Source organism: Oncorhynchus mykiss, chromosome 1 (assembly GCF_013265735.2).
Source record: "Oncorhynchus mykiss isolate Arlee chromosome 1, USDA_OmykA_1.1, whole genome shotgun sequence".
NCBI classification, from domain to species: Eukaryota; Metazoa; Chordata; class Actinopteri; order Salmoniformes; family Salmonidae; genus Oncorhynchus; species Oncorhynchus mykiss.
In genome coordinates, this window is record NC_048565.1 from 1,995,979 (window position 1) to 2,023,870 (window position 27,892).

Sequence of the window (27,892 nt, forward strand, 5' to 3'; positions counted from 1 at the left end):
ACGGTCCTGTGGTGTTGGCAGGCCAGGGGCTGAGTGTGGGGAGGATGCTGATACTAATCCCACGGTCCTGTGGTGTTGGCAGCCAGGGGCTGAGTGTGGGGAGGATGCTTTTTCTTTAGATATATTTCTACTCTCCCTTTTTAATCTTACATATTGTCCTCTGTCTGAGCTTCAGCCTTGTACGATGTAGAATCTGTATCTTGCGTACACTGAAGTTACTTAAAATATACTAAACAAAAATACTAAACAAAAATATAAACCCAACATGTAAAGTGTTGGTCCCCTGTTTCATGAGGTGAAATAAAAGATTCCAGAAATGTTCCATATGCACAAAAAGCATATTTCTCTCAAATGTTGCTGTGGGACCTTATATACTGTAGACAGGTGTGTGCCTTTCCAAATCATGTCCAATCAATAGAATTCACCACAGGTGGACTCTAATCAAGTTGTAGAAACATCTCAAGAATGATCAATGGAAACAGGATGCACTTGAGCTAAATTCTGAGTCTCATAGCAAAGGGTCTGAATACTTACATAAGGTATTTCTGTTTTTTATTTGTAATACATTTGATTATTTTTTTTGCTTCTTCATTAATGGGGTATTGTGATGTCATTATGGTGTATTGTGATGTCATTATGGGGAATTGTGATGTCATTATGGGGAATTGTGATGTCATTATGGGGAATTGTGATGTCATTATGGGGTATTGTGATGTCATTATGGGGTATTGTGATGTCATTATGGTGTATTGTGATGTCATTATGGGGTATTGTGATGTCATTATGGGGTATTGTGATGTCATTATGGTGTATTGTGATGTCATTATGGTGTATTGTGTGTAGATTGACGGAAAACATTTCATTTAATCCGTTTTAGAATAAGGCTGTAACGTAACAGAATGTGTAAAAAGGGAAGGGGTCTGAGTACTTTCCGAATGCACTGTAAATACCCTGACTGTTCCCTTCAACATCAATGTTGCAACATGTAAATACCCTGACTGTTTCCCTTCAACATCAATGTTGCAACATGTAAATACCCTGACTGTTCCCTTCAACATCAATGTTGCAATATGTAAATACCCTGACTGTTCCCTTCAACATCAATGTTGCAACATGTAAATACCCTGACTGTTCCCTTCAACATCAATGTTGCAACATGTAAATACCCTGACTGTTTCCCTTCAACATCAATGTTGCAACATGTAAATACCCTGACTGTTCCCTTCAACATCAATGTTGCAACATGTAAATACCCTGACTGTTCCCTTCAACATCAATGTTGCAACATGTAAATACCCTGACTGTTCCCTTCAACATCAATGTTGCAACATGTAAATACCCTGACTGTTCCCTTCAACATCAATGTTGCAACATGTAAATACCCTGACGGTTCCCTTCAACATCAATGTTGCAACATGTAAATACCCTGACTGTTCCCTTCAACATCAATGTTGCAACATGTAAATACCCTGACTGTTCCCTTCAACATCAATGTTGCAACATGTAAATACCCTGACTGTTCCCTTCAACATCAATGTTGCAACATGTAAATACCCTGACTGTTTCCCTTCAACATCAATGTTGCAACATGTAAATACCCTGACTGTTCCCTTCAACATCAATGTTGCAACATGTAAATACCCTGACTGTTCCCTTCAACATCAATGTTGCAACATGTAAATACCCTGACTGTTCCCTTCAACATCAATGTTGCAACATGTAAATACCCTGACTGTTCCCTTCAACATCAATGTTGCAACATGTAAATACCCTGACTGTTCCCTTCAACATCAATGTTGCAACATGTAAATACCCTGACTGTTCCCTTCAACATCAATGTTGCAACATGTAAATACCCTGACTGTTTCCCTTCAACATCAATGTTGCAACATGTAAATACCCTGACTGTTCCCTTCAACATCAATGTTGCAACATGTAAATACCCTGACTGTTCCCTTCAACATCAATGTTGCAACATGTAAATACCCTGACTGTTCCCTTCAACATCAATGTTGCAACATGTAAATACCCTGACTGTTCCCTTCAACATCAATGTTGCAACATGTTAGTTTAATGTTTAAACTACTTTGTTTACAAGTCATATCCCCATTTTGATAGATTCCTCTGAGAAAACTAGTGTCTTAATAATGTCTAGAATAGAGCCCCACAGTGTAGGTGTCATAATACCCATAAAACCTAGCAGTCAAACAGGGAAATGGTTCCAATCGATGTTTCACCATTCATTGTTTCCATAGGGAATTTTAGAAACTTTAAATAAGATCTGTGTTTGGTGTAGTCTTACCTTGGCGTGACGTTTTGAAGTCTCTCTAGGACAAGGTGATTTTTATCAATATATTCGGCTCTATTTACACTCAGATTCAAAAATTCTAATTAGCATCAAAGAAGACATCATGCAAGACTTCAAAACCCTGCCAGCACCTGCACCTCATCTCTAGCTGATACCATTACTACCAGGTATTGATCCTGCAGGTCATCTCTGATACCATTACTACCAGGTATTGATCCTGCAGGTCTCTAGCTGATACCATTACTACCAGGTATTGATCCTATAGGTCATCTCTGACACCATTACTACCAGGTATTGATCCTGCAGGTCATCTCTGATACCATTACTACCAGGTATTGATCCTGCAGGTCATCTCTGATACCATTACTACCAGGTATTGATCCTGCAGGTCATCTCTGATACCATTACTACCAGGTATTGATCCTGCAGGTCATCTCTGATACCATTACTACCAGGTATTGATCCTGCAGGTCTCTAGCTGATACCATTACTACCAGGTATTGATCCTGCAGGTCATCTCTGATACTATTACTACCAGGTATTGATCCTGCAGGTCATCTCTATGATACCATTACTACCAGGTATTGATCCTGCAGGTCATCTCTGATACCATTACTACCAGGTATTGATCCTGCAGGTATTGATCCTACAGGTCATCTCGGATACCATTACTACCAGGTATTGATCCTGCAGGTCATCTCTGATACCATTACTAACAGGTATTGATCCTGCAGGTCATCTCTGATACCATTACTACCAGGTATTGATCCTGCAGGTCATCTCTGATAACATTACTACCAGGTATTGATCCTGCAGGTCTCTAGCTGATACCATTACTACCAGGTATTGATCCTGCAGGTCTCTAGCTGATACCATTACTACCAGGTATTGATCCTGCAGGTCTCTAGCTGATACCATTACTACCAGGTATTGATCCTGCAGGTCATCTCTGATACCATTACTACCAGGTATTGATCCTGCAGGTCATCTCTGATACCATTACTACCAGGTATTGATCCTTCAGGTCATCTCTGATACCATTACTACCAGGTATTGATCCTGCAGGTCATCTCTGATACCTTTACTACCAGGTATTGATCCTGCAGGTCTCTAGCTGATACCATTACTACCAGGTATTGATCCTGCAGGTCATCTCTGATACCATTACTACCAGGTATTGATCCTGCAGGTCATCTCTGATACCATTACTACCAGGTATTGATCCTGCAGGTCTCTAGCTGATACCATTACTACCAGGTATTGATCCTGCAGGTCATCTCTGATACTATTACTACCAGGTATTGATCCTGCAGGTCATCTCGGATACCATTACTACCAGGTATTGATCCTGCAGGTCATCTCTGATACCATTACTACCAGGTATTGAATACGCAGGTCATCTCTGATACCATTACTACCAGGTATTGATCCTGCAGGTATTGATCCTGCAGGTCATCTCTGATACCATTACTACCAGGTATTGATCCTGCAGGTATTGATCCTACAGGTCATCTCGGATACCATTACTACCAGGTATTGATCCTGCAGGTCATCTCTGATACCATTACTAACAGGTATTGATCCTGCAGGTCATCTCTGATAACATTACTACCAGGTATTGATCCTGCAGGTCTCTAGCTGACACCTTTACTACCAGGTATTGATCCTGCAGGTCATCTCTGATACCATTACTACCAGGTATTGATCCTGCAGGTCATCTCTGATACCATTACTACCAGGTATTGAATACGCAGGTCATCTCTGATACCATTACTACCAGGTATTGATCCTGCAGGTATTGATCCTGCAGGTCATCTCTGATACCATTACTACCAGGTATTGATCCTGCAGGTATTGATCCTACAGGTCATCTCGGATACCATTACTACCAGGTATTGATCCTGCAGGTCATCTCTGATACCATTACTAACAGGTATTGATCCTGCAGGTCATCTCTGATAACATTACTACCAGGTATTGATCCTGCAGGTCTCTAGCTGACACCTTTACTACCAGGTATTGATCCTGCAGGTCATCTCTGATACCATTACTACCAGGTATTGATCCTGCAGGTCATCTCTGATACCATTACTACCAGGTATTGATCCTACAGGTCTCTAGCAGACACCTTTTCTAACAGTTATTGTGTCAATGTAAAACTTACACAAGACAATTCACAGAATAGTCCATTTAAAGAAATGTAGCCAATTTGTTTACTACATTTAGCTAACATTATATAGTTAATTCAGAGATTCTTCCCTTTGCCTCAAATCGTCAGTCTCGTTCAGATCATCATGGTATTTGTAGTTCTTTATGATAGCCACATTAGCAGGTAATTAGCATTTCATTTGGGGGGGGATAAATGCAGGCCAATATATTGAAAAAAGTCACCTTGTCCAAGAGATTTACACGATTATCAAAACATCGCGCCAGGGTAAGTCTACACGAAACACAGCCCAGGCTATCAAAACATCACGCCAGGGTAAGTCTACACGAAACACAGCCCAGGCTATCAAACATCACGCCAGGGTAAGTCTACACGAAACACAGACCAGGCTATCAAAACATCACGCCAGGGTAAGTCTACACGAAACACAGCCCAGGCTATCAAAACATCACGCCAGGGTAAGTCTACACGAAACACAGCCCAGGCTATCAAAACATCAGGCCAGGGTAAGTCTACACGAAACACAGCCCAGGCTATCAAAACATCACGCCAGGGTAAGTCTACACGAAACACAGACCAGGCTATCAAAACATCACGCCAGGGTAAGTCTACACGAAACACAGCCCAGGCTATCAAAACATCACGCCAGGGTAAGTCTACACGAAACACAGACCAGGCTATCAAAACATCACGCCAGGGTAAGTCTACACGAAACACAGACCAGAATATCAAAACATCACGCCAGGGTAAGTCTACACGAAACACAGACCAGACTATCAAAACATCACGCCAGGGTAAGTCTACACGAAACACAGACCAGGCTATCAAAACATCACGCCAGGGTAAGTCTACACGAAACACAGCCCAGGCTATCAAAACATCACGCCAGGGTAAGTCTACACGAAACACAGACCAGGCTATCAAAACATCACGCCAGTGTAAGTCTACACGAAACACAGCCCAGGCTATCAAAACATCACGCCAGGGTAAGTCTACACGAAACACAGACCAGGCTATCAAAACATCACGCCAGGGTAAGTCTACACGAAACACAGCCCAGGCTATCAAAACATCACGCCAGGGTAAGTCTACACGAATCACAGCACAGGCTATCAAAACATCACGCCAGGGTAAGTCTACACAAAACACAGACCAGGCTATCAAAACATCACGCCAGGGTAAGTCTACACGAAACACAGACCAGGCTATCAAAACATCACGCCAGGGTAGGTCTACACGAAACACAGACCAGGCTATCAAAACATCACGCCAGGATAGGTCTACACGAAACACAGACCAGGCTATCAAAACATCACGCCAGGGTAGGTCTACACGAAACACAGACCAGGCTATCAAAACATTACGCCAGGGTAAGTCTACACGAAACACAGCCCAGGCTATCAAAACATCACGCCAGGGTAAGTCTACACGAAACACAGACCAGGCTATCAAAACATCACGCCAGGGTAGGTCTACACGAAACACAGACCAGGCTATCAAAACATCACGCCAGGATAGGTCTACACGAAACACAGACCAGGCTATCAAAACATCACGCCAGGGTAGGTCTACACGAAACACAGACCAGGCTATCAAAACATTACGCCAGGGTAAGTCTACACGAAACACAGACCAGGCTATCAAAACATCACGCCAGGGTAAGTCTACAAGAAACACAGCCCAGGCTATCAAAACATCACGCCAGGGTAAGTCTACACGAAACACAGCCCAGGCTATCAAAACATCACGCCAGGGTAAGTCTACACGAAACACAGCCCAGGCTATCAAAACATCACGCCAGGGTAAGTCTACACGAAACACAGACCAGGCTATCAAAACATCACGCCAGGGTAAGTCTACACGAAACACAGCCCAGGCTATCAAAACATCACGCCAGGGTAAGTCTACACGAAACACAGCCCAGGCTATCAAAACATCAGGCCAGGGTAAGTCTACACGAAACACAGCCCAGGCTATCAAAACATCACGCCAGGGTAAGTCTACACGAAACACAGACCAGGCTATCAAAACATCACGCCAGGGTAAGTCTACACGAAACACAGCCCAGGCTATCAAAACATCACGCCAGGGTAAGTCTACACGAAACACAGACCAGGCTATCAAAACATCACGCCAGGGTAAGTCTACACGAAACACAGACCAGAATATCAAAACATCACGCCAGGGTAAGTCTACACGAAACACAGACCAGACTATCAAAACATCACGCCAGGGTAAGTCTACACGAAACACAGACCAGGCTATCAAAACATCACGCCAGGGTAAGTCTACACGAAACACAGCCCAGGCTATCAAAACATCACGCCAGGGTAAGTCTACACGAAACACAGACCAGGCTATCAAAACATCACGCCAGTGTAAGTCTACACGAAACACAGCCCAGGCTATCAAAACATCACGCCAGGGTAAGTCTACACGAAACACAGACCAGGCTATCAAAACATCACGCCAGGGTAAGTCTACACGAAACACAGCCCAGGCTATCAAAACATCACGCCAGGGTAAGTCTACACGAATCACAGCACAGGCTATCAAAACATCACGCCAGGGTAAGTCTACACAAAACACAGACCAGGCTATCAAAACATCACGCCAGGGTAAGTCTACACGAAACACAGACCAGGCTATCAAAACATCACGCCAGGGTAGGTCTACACGAAACACAGACCAGGCTATCAAAACATCACGCCAGGATAGGTCTACACGAAACACAGACCAGGCTATCAAAACATCACGCCAGGGTAGGTCTACACGAAACACAGACCAGGCTATCAAAACATTACGCCAGGGTAAGTCTACACGAAACACAGCCCAGGCTATCAAAACATCACGCCAGGGTAAGTCTACACGAAACACAGACCAGGCTATCAAAACATCACGCCAGGGTAGGTCTACACGAAACACAGACCAGGCTATCAAAACATCACGCCAGGATAGGTCTACACGAAACACAGACCAGGCTATCAAAACATCACGCCAGGGTAGGTCTACACGAAACACAGACCAGGCTATCAAAACATTACGCCAGGGTAAGTCTACACGAAACACAGACCAGGCTATCAAAACATCACGCCAGGGTAAGTCTACAAGAAACACAGCCCAGGCTATCAAAACATCACGCCAGGGTAAGTCTACACGAAACACAGCCCAGGCTATCAAAACATCACGCCAGGGTAAGTCTACACGAAACACAGCCCAGGCTATCAAAACATCACGCCAGGGTAAGTCTGCACGAAACACAGACCAGGCTATCAAAACATCACGCCAGGGTAAGTCTACACGAAACACAGCCCAGGCTATCAAAACATCACGCCAGGGTAAGTCTACACGAAACACAGCCCAGGCTATCAAAACATCACGCCAGGGTAAGTCTACACGAAACACAGACCAGGCTATCACAACATCACGCCAGGGCAAGTCTACACGAAACACAGCCCAGGCTATCAAAACATCACGCCAGGGTAAGTCTACACGAAACACAGACTAGGCTATCAAAACATCACGCCAGGGTAAGTCTACACGAATCACAGCACAGGCTATCAAAACATCACGCCAGGGTAAGTCTACACGAAACACAGACCAGGCTATCAAAACATCACGCCAGGGTAAGTCTACACGAAACACAGACCAGGCTATCAAAACATCACGCCAGGGTAAGTCTACACGAAACACAGCCCAGGCTATCAAAACATCACGCCAGGGTAAGTCTACACGAAACACAGACCAGGCTATCAAAACATCACGCCAGGGTAAGTCTACACGAAACACAGCCCAGGCTATCAAAACATCACGCCAGGGTAAGTCTACACGAAACACAGACCAGGCTATCAAAACATCACGCCAGGGTAAGTCTACACGAAACACAGCCCAGGCTATCAAAACATCACGCCAGGGTAGGTCTACACGAAACACAGACCAGGCTATCAAAACATCACGCCAGGGTAAGTCTACACGAAACACAGCCCTTATTTGAAGTGTTTTAAGGTACCCTTTGGGAAAAATGAATGTTGAAAAAACTATTGGAACCATTTCCTTGTTTGACCACTAGGTTTTATGGGTGTTATGACTCATACTGTGGTACTCTATTGAAGAAACTATCAGCTCATGTCTCTCTGCATAAAACAAGTCATGTTTTTTTCCCTCAGTTGAATGCTCAGGTCTTGAAATGCTCAGGTCTTGAAATGCTCAGGTCTTGAACTGCCCAGGTCTTGAAATGCTCAGGTCTTGAACTGCCCAGGTCTTGAAATGCTCAGGTCTTGAACTGCCCAGGTCTGGAAATGCTCAGGTCTGGAAATGCTCAGGTCTGGAAATGCTCAGGTCTTGAACTGCTCAGGTCTTGAACTGCCCAGGTCTTGAACTGCCCAGGTCTTGAACTGCTCAGGCCTTGAAATGCTCAGGTTTGGAAATGCTCAGGTCTTGAAATGCTCAGGTCTTGAACTGCTCAGGCCTTGAAATGCTCAGGTTTGGAAATGCTCAGGTCTTGAAATGCTCAGGTCTGGAAATGCTCAGGTTTTGAAATGCTCAGGTCTTGAAATGCTCAGGTCTTGAAATGCTCAGGTCTTGAAATACTCAGGTTTTGTGTTACTTTTATTTGGACCTGCTAGAAATGTTATTTGGTTTTCTTTCCAGTTTGATGTGAAGAACCAGCGTACCTTCCTGAGGCGGACCAAATACGATGAGCTTCACCAGGAGGACCTGTTTGTTGGAAACCGTGTGAACGTGTTCTCCCGTCAACTCGACCTGATTGGATATGGAGACCAGTATACAGGAAACAAGCTCGGCAGCAAGAAAGAGAGGTATTTATGTTTGTATGTATGTTGCTGTGGTGGTGCAAAATCTCTGTAGAACGTCCTCATTCCAGCAAAGGGGCCTGATGAGCTGAACATAATCAATGGGATTTACAAAGCAAACATCCCCATTCTAAGTCTTCGACATACTTCTTGTTCTCTGGAACCCTCCTCCTACACCGTTTAAGATAGAAACGCCATTCAAACTTTAAAAACGTTGCAGATGGATACGGAATATTGTTTGTCTTCAACTTTTTTTTAATATCTTTTATACTTTTGAAGTGATATATAAATATATTTTTGTCCTCCATCCGCTTACATGACATTTCCTTAAGATTTCAAAAAGGCCTCATTGTGACATCGTCACATCCAACTTTCCGTTCACTGTAAATGCAACAATGCAACTCTTGACACAAATCAACTACTTTGGTCCACTTTGAAACAACAGACACAACGTTATAGCATTCACTAATCTACTACTCAAATCTGGCGTTTTGAACAAAATCATATTCTGATGAAAAGTTACAGCTTTTTTTAGTGACCACATCAACAACATTTTCTGTATTTTTTAAAAAATTTTTTTGCAAACAACAAGAGTTTTAACAAAACGTTAGAGGGTATGAAATCTTCTTCTATTCAAATCTGTTCGCGGATCCAATATATCCACTCCGGATCTATACTGAACAAAAATATAAACGCAACATGTAAAGTGTTGGTCCCATGTTTCATGAGCTGAAAGAAATGTTTTCAGAAATTTTCCGGACGCACAAAAAAGCTTATTTCTCTCAAATGTTGTGCACAAATTTAAGATCCCTGTTAGTGAGCATTTTATGTTTTGTCAAGATTACCCATCCACCTGACAGGTGGGGCATATGAAGATGCTGATTAAACAGCATGATCATTACACAATGATTATTACACAGATGCACCTTGTGCTGGGGACAATAAAAGGCCACTCTAAAATGTGCAGTTTTGTCACACAACACAATGCCACAGATGTCTCAAGTTTTGAGGGAGCGTGCAATTGGCATTGTCGTTGTAGAGAATTTGGCAATATGTCCAACCGGCCTCACCACCACAGACCACATGTAACCACACCAGCCCAGGACCTCCACATCCGGCTTCTTCGTCTGTGGCATCGTCTGGGGGGGGCATGGCTGCGCCGTTGCCCAGTCATGTGAAATCCATAGATTAGGGCCTAATGAATTGTAACTTGTTGCCCTTATATTTGTATTCAGTATAAGGATTGATTGAATATGTCCGTAAACACACCACCCACCACCCAAACGTCTACCGTTTTGACCTCTCCCTCAACAAGTCAGACAAAAACATAGAGGGATTGACATATTCCCCTACTTCAAATCCCAAAACAGATTAGGCATAGTGTCTACCAATCCGTAGATGTTTGAGTAATCCTTCAACTGCTCTCTTTCCAGCCGTAGTAACGGCATGTCAGAAGTTAGCAGATTAACAACAGCTGCAAATTCCTATGAAACTACATCATGTTTTGAATCTAGTGAAGACGTTTTGTGGGTCAGCGTGCAGTAATTTATTTAGTATTTAAGCTCAGTATCTTTTTGCTTGTTTCTCACACGTCTTTAAGCCATATAAGGGAGCAGTGTTGCTAGGTTAATGGGATTCTAATTCAAGACTCCAATTTCATATTCACCACTTTTTTTTTTTTTTTTTGACTCTGTCAGGGAACTGGCACAAAGATTTTCAACCAAGACCACAGTTCTCACTCCCATGGATAATAATAAACCAATATTCAGAATTCCTGTACATCTAGTTAATCTGTCCATCAAATATGGGTTCTTCCCCAATGCTTGGAAGTCTGCTGCAGTGCTACCTGTTTTAAACACTGGTGGAAAATGACCGACCTATAGGCATTCTTCCAGTGGTATGAAAAGTAGCTGAAAGACGGATGGCTGATCATCTGACTGATCACCTCATTCAGGGCAACTCCTTACAGCAAATGGTTGAACTAACCATTCAACTGAAACAGCCACTAGCTATATTAAAAATAAAAAATTGACAACTAACAAGTTAACTAAAGCTATGGTACATGTTCCTAAATGAATGACTAATTCTTGCCTGTATTTAAATATTGACAAGACTGTTTGTATGTACTTCTCTAAGAAATCATTTGATTCTTCACAACCAGCTGTTCTGGTTAATGTAGGATAATCTGAATGCTGTGTCTAACTTCAGGTATCTCGGAGTCATTTTGGACTCCAACCAGCTGTTCTGGTTAATGTAGGATAATCTGAACACTGTGTCTAACTTCAGGTATCTCGGAGTCATTTTGGACTCCAACCAGCTGTTCTGGTTAATGTAGGATAATCTGAACACTGTGTCTAACTTCAGGTATCTCAGAGTCATTTTGGACTCCAACCAGCTGTTCTGGTTAATGTAGGATATTCTGAACACTGTGTCTAACTTCAGGTATCTCGGAGTCATTTTGGACTCCCAACTTGACATTTTCAGAAACATGTGAAGAAGGTGGTTAAACACGGTTAAGTTTGGATTATCCAACTTTAGATTTATCAGACCTTTCCTTCCTCTGGATGCTACCAAACTATATATTATGTGATCTTCTCGCAGCTGAGATATTGCCTGGTTGTGAGAGATGTGATGTACTGAACACTAAAACCCAGGTTTTCAATCCACATGGCACACAATGTACAAAGCATGTCTGTCTCTCTCTCTCTCCCATTGTTTTCCTGCAGAACTCTTGCTATGATAAAACCAGATGCAGTCAACAAGATGGGAGACATTCTACAGATGATCAATGACGCCAACCTGATCCTAACCAAAGCCAAAATGACAAAGCTGACATGGTAAAGGTCAAAGTTATTATTTCAGCTGAGAGACGCAGGTGACTGTCTAGGTGGGGCTGATGATTATTGCATTGTCAATAAGCTCAGTTACATATGGCTGTAGTCTGTAATGTGTCCAGTGTTAATGACAGGGTTTGTTGTCAGATGGCCTCCCAGGCCTGGGGCTGCTGGGCTACTATTTCTAGAGCTGCACCCACTCAGAGATGTGTTTTAAAGTGAAAGAACAAAAGCTTTCTTTTTCTCAATTCATAACTCCATGTCTCCTTTACCCGGAAGGTCACTCTGAGGTAAAGCTACATTAGTATGAAAAGAGCTAAGTTCCAGTATTCCACGACTATCTTTCCGTTCCTGAGGGTGACAGTGAAGGACAATAGAGTGAGAGATGGGAATATACAATTTTGAGAGAAATGTGATATGTGCCACAGACAGCTCGTTCTGCCAAGTGCCAAAGCTCCTCCCATTCAAAGGTAGGGGGTGGGCTTGATTATTCACACATGTCAGAAACATATGGCGTGCCAGGGGACCTGGGCTGTGTTATTACCTGTTGTCAACATATGGCGTGCCACGGGACCTGGGCTGTTACCTACAGTCAACATATGGCGTGCCAGGGGACCTGGGCTGTGTTATTACCTGTTGTCAACATATGGTGTGCCAGGGGACCTGGGCTGTGTTATTACCTACAGTCAGCATATGGCGTGCCAGGGGACCTGGGCTGTGTTATTACCTGTTGTTAACATATGGCGTGCCAGGGGACCTGGGCTGTGTTATTACCTGTTGTCAACATATGGCGTGCCAGGGGACCTGGGCTGTGTTATTACCTGCAGTCAACATATGGCGTGCCAGGGGACCTGGGCTGTGTTATTACCTGTTGTTAACATATGGTGTGCCAGGGGACCTGAGCTGTGTTATTACCTGTTGTCAACATATGGCGTGCCACGGGACCTGGGCTGTTACCTACAGTCAACATATGGCGTGCCAGGGGACCTGGGCTGTGTTATTACCTGTTGTCAACATATGGTGTGCCAGGGGACCTGGGCTGTGTTATTACCTACAGTCAGCATATGGCGTGCCAGGGGACCTGGGCTGTGTTATTACCTGTTGTTAACATATGGCGTGCCAGGGGACCTGGGCTGTGTTATTACCTGTTGTCAACATATGGCGTGCCAGGGGACCTGGGCTGTGTTATTACCTGCAGTCAACATATGGCGTGCCAGGGGACCTGGGCTGTGTTATTACCTGCAGTCAACATATGGCGTGCCAGGGGACCTGGGCTGTGTTATTACCTGTTGTCAACATATGGCGTGCCACGGGACCTGGGCTGTTACCTACAGTCAACATATGGCGTGCCAGGGGACCTGGGCTGTGTTATTACCTACAGTCAACATATGGCGTGCCAGGGGACCTGGGCTGTGTTATTACCTGCAGTCAACATATGGCGTGCCAGGGGACCTGGGCTGTGTTATTACCTACAGTCAACATATGGCGTGCCAGGGGACCTGGGCTGTGTTATTACCTGCAGTCAACATATGGCGTGCCAGGGGACCTGGGCTGTGTTATTACCTGTTGTTAACATATGGCGTGCCAGGGGACCTGAGCTGTGTTATTACCTGGCGACCTGTAGTGAGGTTACCTATAACGTTAGCAGGCAGCAAAAGGCTCTCAGTGTTAGATTGCAAACAAAGCAGAAAGGTTGTCTGTGTGTAAGAATAGTTTGTCCTCTGTCTACGTTCTTTCCGTCCGGAGGTGAGTTTGTAATACATTACCATGCAATTTGATGCCTCATGTGGTTTGCCAGTAATATCCTATCCTCCTCACTAGGGCTGGCACAACCCTGTAACCGACAGTTCGGGATAAAGACTGTCATGAAAATGAAAATGACTGTTCTAACCTTTTATTGCAACAAACAGCCGACTGAAGACGGGACAGGCATTCGTAACGTTTGAGTCCGTTTCTGTGATAACAACGTGATGAAACTCGGCTGCCACTTGCTGAAACAAGCAAGGTGTAGAAAACGATGAATAGAATGAACTTGGAACCTCTAACCCTGGCGATTTGACTGGTAAACTGATGGCCCCGCCAGTCCAACCAGCACACCATCATCGACTTGAATAGGGACGTCCGTTCTATTCATTCTAAACCCTCTTCCTCGAAGCTGCCCATGTCCCTTATTGTTGATGATGTGGTTGTTACTGACAGGAAGCCCCTCCTCCTCACAGCTGCCCATGTCCCTTATTGTTGATGATGTGGTTGTTACTGACAGGAAGCCCCTCCTCCTCGAAGCTGCCCATGTCCCTTATTGTTGATGCTGTGGTTGTTACTGACAGGAAGCCCCTCCTCCTCGAAGCTGCCCATGTCCCTTATTGTTGATGCTGTGGTTGTTACTGACAGGAAGCCCCTCCTCCTTGAAGCTGCCCATGTCCCTTATTGTTGATGATGTGGTTGTTACTGACAGGAAGCCCCTCCTCCTCGAAGCTGCCCATGTCCCTTATTGTTGATGATGTGGTTGTTACTGACAGGAAGCCCCTCCTCCTCGAAGCTGCCCATGTCCCTTATTGTTGATGATGTGGTTGTTACTGACAGGAAGCCCCTCTTCCTCGAAGCTGCCCATGTCCCTTATTGTTGATGATGTGGTTGTTACTGACAGGAAGCCCCTCCTCCTCACAGCTGCCCATGTCCCTTATTGTTGATGATGTGGTTGTTACTGACAGGAAGCCCCCCCTCCTCACAGCTGCCCATGTCCCTTATTGTTGATGCTGTGGTTGTTACTGACAGGAAGCCCCTCCTCCTCACAGCTGCCCATGTCCCTTATTGTTGATGCTGTGGTTGTTACTGACAGGAAGCACATGGCTGAGCTGGAAGGCAGCCACAGTTCGTCCTTATTTAAAGGATCAAGCTGATCCTAACTGTTATAGGCCAATTTTTATTTTGCCCTGTTTATCAAAAGTGTTGGAAAATCTTGTTAATAATCAAATCAAATGTTATTTGTCACATACACATGGTTAGCAGATGTTAATGCAAGTGTAGCGAAATGCTTGTGCTTCTAGTTCCGACAATGCAGTAATCTAACAATTCCACAACAACTACCTAATACACACAAATCTAAAGGGATGGAGTAAGAATATGTACATATAAATATATGGATGAGCGATGGCCGAGCGGCAACGTGCAGTAGATATATATAAAATACAGTATATACATGTGATATGAGTAATGTAAGATATGTAAACATTATTAAATGTGACATTATTTAAAGTGACTAATGATCCATTTATTAAAGTGGCCAGTGATTGGGTCTCAATGTAGGCGGCAGCCACTCTGTGCTAGTGATGGCTGTTTACCAGTCTGATGGCCTTGAGATAGAAGCTGTTCGTCAGTCTCTCTGAGTTAGTGATGGCTGTTTACCAGTCTGATGGCCTTGAGATAGAAGCTGTTCTTCAGTCTCTCTGAGCTAGTGATGGCTGTTTACCAGTCTGATGGCCTTGAGATAGAAGCTGTTCGTCAGTCTCTCTGAGTTAGTGATGGCTGTTTACCAGTCTGATGGCCTTGAGATAGAAGCTGTTCTTCAGTCTCTCTGAGTTAGTGATGGCTGTTTACCAGTCTGATGGCCTTGAGATAGAAGCTGTTCTTCAGTCTTCAGTCTCTCTGAGTTAGTGATGTCTGTTTACCAGTCTGATGGCCTTGAGATAGAAGCTGTTCTTCAGTCTCTCTGAGCTAGTGATGGCTGTTTACCAGTCTGATGGCCTTGAGATAGAAGCTGTTCTTCAGTCTCTCTGAGCTAGTGATGGCTGTTTACCAGTCTGATGGCCTTGAGATAGAAGCTGTTCTTCAGTCTCTCTGAGCTAGTGATGGCTGTTTACCAGTCTGATGGCCTTGAGATAGAAGCTGTTCTTCAGTCTCTCTGAGTTAGTGATGTCTGTTTACCAGTCTGATGGCCTTGAGATAGAAGCTGTTCTTCAGTCTCTCTGAGCTAGTGATGGCTGTTTACCAGTCTGATGGCCTTGAGATAGAAGCTGTTCTTCAGTCTCTCTGAGCTAGTGATGGCTGTTTACCAGTCTGATGGCCTTGAGATAGAAGCTGTTCTTCAGTCTCTCTGAGCTAGTGATGGCTGTTTACCAGTCTGATGGCCTTGAGATAGAAGCTGTTCTTCAGTCTCTCTGAGTTAGTGATGGCTGTTTACCAGTCTGATGGCCTTGAGATAGAAGCTGTTCTTCAGTCTCTCTGAGTTAGTGATGGCTGTTTACCAGTCTGATGGCCTTGAGATAGAAGCTGTTTAACAGTCTGATGGCCTTGAGATAGAAGCTGTTTAACAGTCTGATGGAGATAGAAGCTGTTCTTCAGTCTCTCTGCTAGTGATGGCTGTTTACCAGTCTGATGGCCTTGAGATAGAAGCTGTTCTTCAGTCTCTCTGCTAGTGATGGCTGTTTACCAGTCTGATGGCCTTGAGATAGAAGCTGTTCTTCAGTCTCTCTGAGTTAGTGATGGCTGTTTACCAGTCTGATGGCCTTGAGATAGAAGCTGTTCTTCAGTCTCTCTGAGCTAGTGATGGCTGTTTACCAGTCTGATGGCCTTGAGATAGAAGCTGTTCTTCAGTCTCTCTGAGTTAGTGATGGCTGTTTACCAGTCTGATGGCCTTGAGATAGAAGCTGTTTAACAGTCTGATGGCCTTGAGATAGAAGCTGTTTAACAGTCTGATGGAGATAGAAGCTGTTCTTCAGTCTCTCTGCTAGTGATGGCTGTTTACCAGTCTGATGGCCTTGAGATAGAAGCTGTTCTTCAGTCTCTCTGCTAGTGATGGCTGTTTACCAGTCTGATGGCCTTGAGATAGAAGCTGTTCTTCAGTCTCTCTGAGCTAGTGATGGCTGTTTACCAGTCTGATGGCCTTGAGATAGAAGCTGTTCTTCAGTCTCTCTGAGCTAGTGATGGCTGTTTACCAGTCTGATGGCCTTGAGATAGAAGCTGTTCTTCAGTCTCTCTGAGTTAGTGATGGCTGTTTACCAGTCTGATGGCCTTGAGATAGAAGCTGTTCTTCAGTCTCTCTGAGTTAGTGATGGCTGTTTACCAGTCTGATGGCCTTGAGATAGAAGCTGTTTAACAGTCTGATGGAGATAGAAGCTGTTCTTCAGTCTCTCTGCTAGTGATGGCTGTTTACCAGTCTGATGGCCTTGAGATAGAAGCTGTTCTTCAGTCTCTCTGAGTTAGTGATGGCTGTTTACCAGTCTGATGGCCTTGAGATAGAAGCTGTTCTTCAGTCTCTCTGAGTTAGTGATGGCTGTTTACCAGTCTGATGGCCTTGAGATAGAAGCTGTTCTTCAGTCTCTCTGAGTTCGTGATGTCTGTTTATCTGTCTGATGGCCTTGAGATAGAAGCTGTTCTTCAGTCTCTCTGAGTTCGTGATGTCTGTTTATCTGTCTGATGGCCTTGAGATAGAAGCTGTTCTTCAGTCTCTCTGAGTTAGTGATGGCTGTTTACCAGTCTGATGGCCTTGAGATAGAAGCTGTTCTTCAGTCTCTCTGAGTTAGTGATGGCTGTTTACCAGTCTGATGGCCTTGAGATAGAAGCTGTTCTTCAGTCTCTCTGAGTTAGTGATGGTTGTTTATCTGTCTGATGACCTTGAGATAGAAGCTGTTCTTCAGTCTCTGAGTTAGTGATGTCTGTTTACCAGTCTGATGGCCTTGAGATAGAAGCTGTTCTTCAGTCTCTGAGTTAGTGATGTCTGTTTACCAGTCTGATGGCCTTGAGATAGAAGCTGTTCTTCAGTCTCTCTGAGTTCGTGATGGTTGTTTATCAGTCTGATGACCTTGAGATAGAAGCTGTTCTTCAGTCTCTCTGAGTTAGTGATGGTTGTTTATCTGTCTGATGACCTTGAGATAGAAGCTGTTCTTCAGTCTCTCTGAGTTCGTGATGTCTGTTTATCAGTCTGATGGCCTTGAGATAGAAGCTGTTCTTCAGTCTCTCGGTCCCTGCTTTGATGCACCTGTGCTGACCTCGCCTTCTGGATGGTAACGGGGTGAACAGGCAGTGGAACTGACTGGCTTTCTTGATGTCTATAGTATTCTCTCCGGTAGGCAATCTGGTTTCCGCTCAGGTTATGGCTGTGTCACTGCTAGGGTTGCAAAGGGTCGGAAACTTTCCTGTGAACTTCCTGGAAATGTTCCATGCAAAGTTATGGAAGTTACAGCTCATAACAGTGAACCTTTTTATTGTGGGATACACATAAGGCAATTCTAGGTCTTTGGGCATATTTTGGTTAAACTATCCCCAATTCAATGGAATTTCAACCCTCTGCATGCACAGTGCATTCTTCCATCACATGTACAGCTGATTCTCAAGATCTTGCACACTAATGAGATGCTATTGAGGCCACACTACTACACTGTCTGCTCCAAGGACTACATGCTTTCTGGTGAGTTTTGATTACGATACTGGGTAGGGTGAATTTATTTTATATGACACATATGCTTTTGTTGTTAACTAATAAATAGTAGCCTACAGCAAAGTGTGTTTAAATCATTTCTAACTTGTTTCTGCTCGTTAGTTTTTGCTACCATGTGGGGTTTAGCTTCCTTGAGCCTGCTAACTGAGGAGTGTTAATTCACCGGTTTACATACGTTTAATTTGAAAACATTTATCTTACAAAGGAGTTCTTTAATCTAACTGCTTAACTATTTATCTGTACATGGAATTGTATTTGGGGTTTTTAAACTGATTTTTTTTCTAATCTTTACAGGAAAATGCCATGGTCACTTTCTGATGTGTGGAGACATTTCACTGCAGCTAATGTAGAAGGAAAAGCTGTGTACATTTGCAAATACTGTGCCAAATCATATGTGAAGAATGCAACAAAGATGCAGAATCATCTGGCCCAGTGCATAAAGTTCCCTCAGCTCTCACAACAAGCAACTTCTGACAAAAGTCCCTCTACTTCTATTCGAGGTGAAAAGGATGAATCAGACACCTTATCGATAGCAACAGCTCATGGTCCTCCTGGAATCAGAAGGTTTTTGACTCAATAGAGGAAGGCAGTCAGAGAAATGCTGATGAACGTCTTGCTCGAGCTGTGTATGCAACTGGTTCACCTCTGATGCTCACAGGCAATGTGTATCGGAAGAGATTTCTGAATGTTCTTCACCCAGCATACACCCCTCCAACCAGAATGCTTTATCTACTCATTTGCTGGATGCAGAGTTCAACAGAGTTCAAGCGAAGGTCAAGCAAATCATAGAGAAAGCAGACTGTATTTCAATCATGTCTGATGGGTGGTCGAATGTTCGTGGGCAAGGAATAATTAACTACATCATCTCCACCCCTCAACCAGTATTCTACAAGAGCACAGGCAAGGGACAACAGACACACCGGTTTCTACATTGCAGATGAGCTGAAGGCAGTCATCAATGACCTTGGACCACAGAAGGTATTTGCACTGGTGACAGACAATGCTGCGAACACGAAGGCTGCTTGGTCTAAAGTGGAGGAGTCCTACCCTCACATCACACCCATTGGCTGTGCTGCTCATGCATTGAAACTGCTCCTCGAGGACATCATGGCACTGAAAACAATGGATACACTCTACAAGAGAGCCAAGGAAATGGTTAGGTAAGTGAAGGGTCATCAAGTTATAGCAGCAATCTACCTCACCAAGCAGAGTGAGATGAATAAGAGCACCACATTGAAGCTGCCCAGCAACACCCATTGGGGTGGTGTTGTCATCATGTTTAATAGTCTCCTGGAGGGGAAGGAGTCTTTCCAAGAAATGGCCATATCACTGTCTGCCGATATGGACAGCCCCATCAAGAGGATCCTCCTGGATGATGTATTTTGGGAGAGAGTGGTAAGCGGCCTGAAACTCCTGAAACCTATAGCATTGCAGGGATTGTGGGAGACAATGCCATCCTGTCTGATGTTCAGACTCTGCTCCCAGATGTAAGAGAAGGAATCCGTACTGCCCTGCCCACTTCACTGTTGCTCCAAGCAGAGGAAACTGCACTTCTGAAATACATCAAAAAGCGTGAAGACTTCTGCCTGAAGCCAATACACGTCACAGCGTACATGTTGGATCCCAAGTATGCTGGCCAGAGCATCCTGTCTGGTGCAGAGATGAACAAGGCCTATGGTGTCATCACTACCATGTCTCGCCACCTCGGCCTGGATGAGGGCAAGGTTCTTGGCAGTCTGGCGAAGTACACTTCCAAGCAAGGGCTTTGGGATGAAGACGCAATATGTCAGTCGTGCCAACATATCTCATCAGCCACATGGTGGAAGGAACTTTGTGGATCTGAGGTTCTTTCCCCTGTTGCCTCCATCATCCTCCAAATCCCACCAATATCAGCCGCCTCAGAGCGCAACTGGTCCTTGTTTGGGAACACACACACCAAAGCACGACCAATACAAGGGTTGAAAAATTGGTGGCCATCTGGGCAAATTTGAGGCTTTTTGAGCCTGACAACGAGCAAGGTTGGAAAGTGACAGTGAAGATGAGGCCTCAGAGTCTGATGTTCAAGAGGTGGACATTGAGGAGGTCCAGGGAGAAGACATGGAAGCCTGAGAGGAAGACAACCAAAGATTTAGTTTCTAGACTATAATTTTACAGATGTATGTTGAAAATGTTTTTGGGAGATGCGATGGATCATTGGAGATCATTCAATATTCAATATCATTCAATATTCCCTTTTGTTGTTCAGTGAAATCATCCCATGTGAAGAGTCAACTCATTTAATTAAAGTTCAATTCGTAACTAAATTGTTTTTTAAAATTTCTATTGGAAGGATTTAATAATTTGCAAATGTCTACTTATGATAAGTTAAAAGGTTTATGTTTCTGTCTCCATATATGGTAAATATATCCAATGCAAAAGACATCTACATTTAAATGGTATTGATATTAATTTGCATATGTTTCCATTAATTCTCATATATTCCCGTTAATTCCCACGGAATGTTTCCACCTCTGAATATTCCCCAAAATGTGCAACCCTAGTCACTGCAACCTTAAAGGCCCTCAATGATGTCCCCTCTGTCCTTGATTCTAAGCAATAATGTGCTGCTATTTTTATTGACTTGGCCAAAGCTTTTGATACGGTAGACCATTCCATTCTTGTGAGTCGGCTAAAGAGTATTGGTGTTTGAGTGGTCTTTGGCCTGGTTTGCTAACTATCTCTCCCAAAAAGTGCAATGTGTAAAGTCAGTACCCCAAGGCTCGATCCTAGGCCCCATGCTCTTCTCAATTTACATGAACAGCATAGCTCAGGCAGTAGGACGCTCTATCATCTATTTATACTCAGCTGGCCCCTCCCCGGATTTTGTGTTAAATGCTCTAAAACAAAGCTAGCTTAGTGTCCAACAAGCTAGTGTCTGTTAAAGGTCCCCAAAGCACACACATCCCTTGGTGGCTCTTCCTTTCAGTTCGCTGCAGCTAGTGACTAGAACGAGCTGCAACAAACAATCCCACTGGACCGTTCTATCTCTATATTCAAAGACTCAATCATGGACACACTTAGTGACAGTGGTGGCTGCTTCGCGTGATATGTTGTTGTCTCCTTTTTGCTGCTTGTGCTTCTAGTTCCAACCATGCAGTAATAACCAACGAGTAATCTAACCTTACAATTCCACAACTACTACCTTATACACACAGGTGTAAAGGGATAAAGAATATGTACATTAAGATATATGAATGAGTGATGGTACAGAACGGCATAGGCAAGATGCAGTAGATGGTATCGAGTACAGTATATACATATGAGATGAGTAATGTAGGGTATGTAAACATTATATTAAGTGGCATTGTTTAAAGTGGCTAGTGATACATTTTCTACATCAATTTCCATTATTAAAATGGCTGGAGTTGAGTCACTATGTTGGCAGCAGCCACTCAATGTTAGTGGTGGCTGTTTAACAGTCTGATGGCCTTGAGATAGAAGCTGTTTTTCAGTCTCTCGGTCCCTGCTGTGATGCACCTGTACTGACCTCGCCTTCTGGATGGTAGCAGGGTGAACAGACAGTGGCTCGGGTGGTTGTTGTCCTTGATGATCTTTATGGCCTTCCTGTGACATCGGGTGGTGTAGGTGTCCTGGAGGGCAGGTAGTTTGCCCCCGGTGATGCATTGTGCAGACCTCACTACCCTCTGGAGAGCCTTACAGTTGTGGGCGGAGCAGTTGCCGTACCAGGCGGTGATACAGCCCGACAGGATGCTCTCGATTGTGCATCTGTAAAAGTTTGTGAGTGCTTTTGGTGACAATCCAAATTTCTTCAGCCTCCTGAGGTTGAAGAGGCGCTGCTGCGCCTTCTTCACAACGCTGTCTGTGTGGGTGGACCAATTCAGTTTGTCCGTGATGTGTACGCCGAGGAACTTAAAACTTAATACCCTCCACTACTGTCCCGTCGATATGGAAGGGGGGGTGCTCCCTCTGCTGTTTCCTGGAGTCCACGATCATCTCCTTTGTTTTGTTGACGTTGAGTGTGAGGTTATTTTCCTGACACCACACTCCGAGGGCCCTCACCTCCTCCCTGTAGGCCGTATAGTCGTTGTTGGTAATCAAGCCTACCACTGTTGTGTCGTCCGCAAACTTGATGATTGAGTTGGAGGCGTGCATGGCCACGCAGTCGTGGGTGAACAGGGAGTACAGGAGAGGGCTCAGAACGCACCCTTGTGGGCCCCCAGTGTTGAGGATCAGCGGGGTGGAAATGTTGTTGCCTACCCTCACCACCTGGGGGCGGCCCGTCAGGAAGTCCAGTACCCAGTTGCACAGGGCGGGGTCGAGACCCAGGGTCTCGAGCTTGATGATGAGTTTGGAGGGTACTATGGTGTTGAAGGCTGAGCTGTAGTCGATGAACAGCATTCTCACATAGGTATTCCTCTTGTCCAGATGGGTTAGGGCAGTGTGCAGTGTGGTTGCGATTGCGTCATCTGTGGACCTATTGAGGCGGTAGGCAAATTCGAGTGGGTCTAGGGTATCAGGTAGGGTGGAGGTGATATGGTCCTCTTTATGTAGTGTTGTCTTAGGTCTTTATGTAGTGTTGTCTTAGGTCTCCCTCTATGTAGTGTTGTCTTAGGTTTTTATGTAGTATTGTCTTAGGTCTCTCTTTATGTAGTATTGTCTTAGGTCTCTCTTTATGTAGTGTTGTCGTAGGTCTCTATGTAGTGTTGTCTTAGGTCTCTCTTTATGTAGTGTAGTCTTAGGTCTCTCTTTATGTAGTATTGTCTTAGGTCTCTCTTTATGTAGTGTTGTCTTAGGTCTTTATGTAGTGTTGTCTTAGGTCTCTCTTTATGTAGTGTTGTCTTAGGTCTCTCTTTATGTAGTGTTGTCTTAGGTCTCTTTATGTAGTGTTGTCTTAGGTCTCTCTTTATGTAGTGTTGTCTTAGGTCTCTCTTTATGTAGTGTTGTCTTAGGTCTCTCTCTGTCTAGTGTTGTCTTAGGTCTCTCTTTATGTAGTGTTGTCTTAGGTCTCTCTTTATGTAGTGTTGTCTTAGTTCTCTCTTTATGTAGTATTGTCTTAGTTCTCTCTTTATGTAGTGTTGTCTTAGTTCTCTCTTTATGTAGTATTGTCTTAGTTCTCTCTTTATGTAGTGTTGTCTTAGGTCTCTCTTTATGTAGTGTTGTCTTAGGTCTCTCTTTATGTAGTATTGTCTTAGTTCTCTCTTTATGTAGTGTTGTCTTAGGTCTCTCTTTATGTAGTATTGTCTTAGGTCTCTCTTTATGTAGTATTGTCTTAGGTCTCTCTTTATGTAGTGTTGTCTTAGGTCTCTCTTTATGTAGTGTTGTCGTAGGTCTCTCTTTATGTAGTATTGTCTTAGTTCTCTCTTTATGTAGTATTGTCTTAGTTCTCTCTTTATGTAGTGTTGTCTTAGGTCTCTCTTTATGTAGTATTGTCTTAGGTCTCTCTTTATGTAGTGTTGTCTTGGGTCTCTCTTTATGTAGTGTTGTCGTAGGTCTCTCTTTATGTAGTGTTGTCTTAGGTTTTTATGTAGTGTTGTCTTAGGTCTCTCTTTATGTAGTATTGTCTTAGGTCTTTATGTAGTATTGTCTTAGGTCTCTCTTTATGTAGTGTTGTCTTAGGTCTTTATGTAGTGTTGTCTCTTGTCATGATGTGTGTTCTGTCCTATGTTTCCATTTATTTTGAATCCCAGGCCCCTGTCCCTGCAGGAGGCCGTTTGCCCTTTTGGTAGGCCGTCATTGTAAATAATAATTTGTTCTTAATTGACTCGTTAAATAAAGGATACATAAATACAAATAAAGCAGAGACAATAAAGATCCATTTTGCCTGGGGGGCCTGGGGGGGCCTTTGTGTGCACTTCTGGTAATCCCATATACCCCAGTATGCTACAGAAACAGTATGAACAGATGGGTACCTCCTAAACCTTCTGCAAGGACGTGTCCGCACTTACCAGTGAGGTGATGCTTTTTTTAAATGAGCAAACTGTACAGTTTTTATATTTCCACTATATCTGTGGCGATATCAACCTACAGCCCTGATCCCATTTCAGAACAACTGACTTGACAATGTGGTATTTGAAGGACAGAGGAGGATGTTATTTTTTCATTGTTTGGAGGCCGACTATTTCACCTGAGATCAGAGGGTGGCAGCACCACTCCTTACAATCACACAACACACACACACACTCACTCACAACACACACTCGCTCACACCGCCTCAGTGACTTGGATGTTTACACAAGACCAAAGTAGGTTGTGTCCTCTCCTGCTTAGACTATGAAATCGCTGTCTAATAGAATGAGAATCAATGAGAAATTATGATTGTGGTGTAAGTAGCTGCTATTGAAATGTCTGGGTTTTTAAAGGTGATAGGAATCTGTAGTACTGCAGCTGGCTAGGGGGCATCAGATTGGAGGGTTGGTGGGGATCATATTTCCAACATGCAATTGAAATGGAAAATGCTGATTTTGCTCATCTTTCCTCTCATTTTGAAATGATTGACAGGGAAGGTTTTACAGATGCATTTTCATATGTGATTTTCAGAAATCTAGATTTTAGAATATGATTGTGATTCGTCCCTTTTTTTTTCAGACATTTTCTTAAAATATTTTTAGTAATTTTGAATTACAAATAATTGTTTTATAGGACTGGCTTTTCACATTTTCAAACTGTTCGTCTAAACAATAAAGAGTAGGATTCCCTCATTTTTTACACCTGGAACATTTGAGTTTGTAGCTTGTTATGAGAACAGGGCACAGAGCTGAAAAAAGCCCCCAAGGTCATCTTTTATTATTCTGTGGTGGGCAGCTCGCTTCTGGAGACATGGGGTAAAAACATGGCCGCGCTCTACCAGCTGTAACACAGCTACAATAACTAGAATGTCTCTCAGAGTTTCTTTTGACGGAGTGTGCAGAATTAAACCGTAATATAATGAGAAAGGAGAGGAATGTCAGTGACTTGTCCGTGTCCTCTGGTGGGGGTGTGGTTGGGTCTGTGTCCTCTGGTGGTGGTGTGGTTGGGTCTGTGTCCTCTGGTTGTGGTGTGGTTGGGTCTGTGTCCTCTGGTGGTGGTGTGGTTGGGTCTGTGTCCTCTGGTGGTGGTGTGGTTGGGTCTGTGTCCTCTGGTGGGGGTGTGGTTGGGTCTGTGTCCTCTGGTGGTGGTGTGGTTGGGTCTGTGTCCTCTGGTGGTGGGGGTGTGGTTGGGTCTGTGTCCTCTGGTGGGGGTGTGGTTGGGTCTGTGTCCTCTGGTGGTGGTGTGGTTGGGTCTGTGTCCTCTGGTGGTGGTGTGGTTGGGTCTGTGTCCTCTGGTGGGGGTGTGGTTGGGTCTGTGTCCTCTGGTGGGGTTGTGGTTGGGTCTGTGTCCTCTGGTGGGGGTGTGGTTGGGTCTGTGTCCTCTGGTGGTGGTGTGGTTGGGTCTGTGTCCTCTGGTTGTGGTGTGGTTGGGTCTGTGTCCTCTGGTGGTGGTGTGGTTGGGTCTGTGTCCTCTGGTGGTGGTGTGGTTGGGTCTGTGTCCTCTGGTGGGGGTGTGGTTGGGTCTGTGTCCTCTGGTGGTGGTGTGGTTGGGTCTGTGTCCTCTGGTGGTGGGGGTGTGGTTGGGTCTGTGTCCTCTGGTGGGGGTGTGGTTGGGTCTGTGTCCTCTGGTGGTGGTGTGGTTGGGTCTGTGTCCTCTGGTGGTGGTGTGGTTGGGTCTGTGTCCTCTGGTGGGGGTGTGGTTGGGTCTGTGTCCTCTGGTGGGGTTGTGGTTGGGTCTGTGTCCTCTGGTGGGGGTGTGGTTGGGTCTGTGTCCTCTGGTGGTGGTGTGGTTGGGTCTGTGTCCTCTGGTTGTGGTGTGGTTGGGTCTGTGTCCTCTGGTGGTGGTGTGGTTGGGTCTGTGTCCTCTGGTGGTGGTGTGGTTGGGTCTGTGTCCTCTGGTGGTGGTGTGGTTGGGTCTGTGTCCTCTGGTTGTGGTGTGGTTGGGTCTGTGTCCTCTGGTGGGGGTGTGGTTGGGTCTGTGTCCTCTGGTGGGGGTGTGGTTGGGTCTGTGTCCTCTGGTGGTGGTGTGGTTGGGTCTGTGTCCTCTGGTTGTGGTGTGGTTGGGTCTGTGTCCTCTGGTGGGGGTGTGGTTGGGTCTGTGTCCTCTGGTGGGGGTGTGGTTGGGTCTGTGTCCTCTGGTGGGGGTGTGGTTGGGTCTGTGTCCTCTGGTGGGGGTGTGGTTGGGTCTGTGTCCTCTGGTGGGGGTGTGGTTGGGTCTGTGTCCTCTGGTGGTGGTGTGGTTGGGTCTGTGTCCTCTGGTGGGGGTGTGGTTGGGTCTGTGTCCTCTGGTGGGGGTGTGGTTGGGTCTGTGTCCTCTGGTTGTGGTGTGGTTGGGTCTGTGTCCTCTGGTGGTGGTGTGGTTGGGTCTGTGTCCTCTGGTGGTGGGGGTGTGGTTGGGTCTGTGTCCTCTGGTGGGGGTGTGGTTGGGTCTGTGTCCTCTGGTGGTGGTGTGGTTGGGTCTGTGTCCTCTGGTGGGGGTGTGGTTGGGTCTGTGTCCTCTGGTGGGGTTGTGGTTGGGTCTGTGTCCTCTGGTGGGGGTGTGGTTGGGTCTGTGTCCTCTGGTGGTGGTGTGGTTGGGTCTGTGTCCTCTGGTTGTGGTGTGGTTGGGTCTGTGTCCTCTGGTGGTGGTGTGGTTGGGTCTGTGTCCTCTGGTGGTGGTGGTGTGGTTGGGTCTGTGTCCTCTGGCGGTGGTGTGGTTGGGTCTGTGTCCTCTGGTGGGGGTGTGGTTGGGTCTGTGTCCTCTGGTGGTGGTGTGGTTGGGTCTGTGTCCTCTGGTGGTGGTGTGGTTGGGTCTGTGTCCTCTGGTGGTGGTGTGGTTGGGTCTGTGTCCTCTGGTGGTGGTGTGGTTGGGTCTGTGTCCTCTGGTTGTGGTGTGGTTGGGTCTGTGTCCTCTGGTGGGGGTGTGGTTGGGTCTGTGTCCTCTGGTGGGGGTGTGGTTGGGTCTGTGTCCTCTGGTGGGGGTGTGGTTGGGTCTGTGTCCTCTGGTGGGGGTGTGGTTGGGTCTGTGTCCTCTGGTGGGGGTGTGGTTGGGTCTGTGTCCCAAATGGCACCCTATTCCCTATATAGTGCACAACTTTAGACCAGAGCCCTATTCCCTATATAGTGGTACTACTTTAGACCAGAGCCCTTTTCCCTATGTAGTGCACTACTTTAGACCAGAGCCCTATTCCCCTATATAGTGCATTACTGTAGACCAGAGCCCTATTCCCCTATATAGTGCACTACTTTAGACCAGAGCCCTATTCCCCTATGTAGTGCACTACTTTAGACCAGAGCTCTATTCCCCTATATAGTGCACTACTTTAGACCAGAGCCCTATTCCCTATATAGT

General features: G+C 45.1%; 1 protein-coding gene across 4 annotated transcripts in view; it reads left to right on the plus strand.

Moving 5' to 3' along the window:
• The window catches only part of nme7 (NME/NM23 family member 7), a 114,359-nt gene that overhangs the window by 11,653 nt on the left and 74,814 nt on the right, over positions 1-27,892 (plus strand). For all 4 annotated transcript variants that reach the window (XM_036941267.1, XM_036940834.1, XM_036941823.1 and 1 more), the window contains 2 exon segments: positions 9,126-9,292; positions 12,013-12,123. In XM_036941267.1, coding sequence (XP_036797162.1) covers positions 9,126-9,292; positions 12,013-12,123 — 278 coding nt within the window.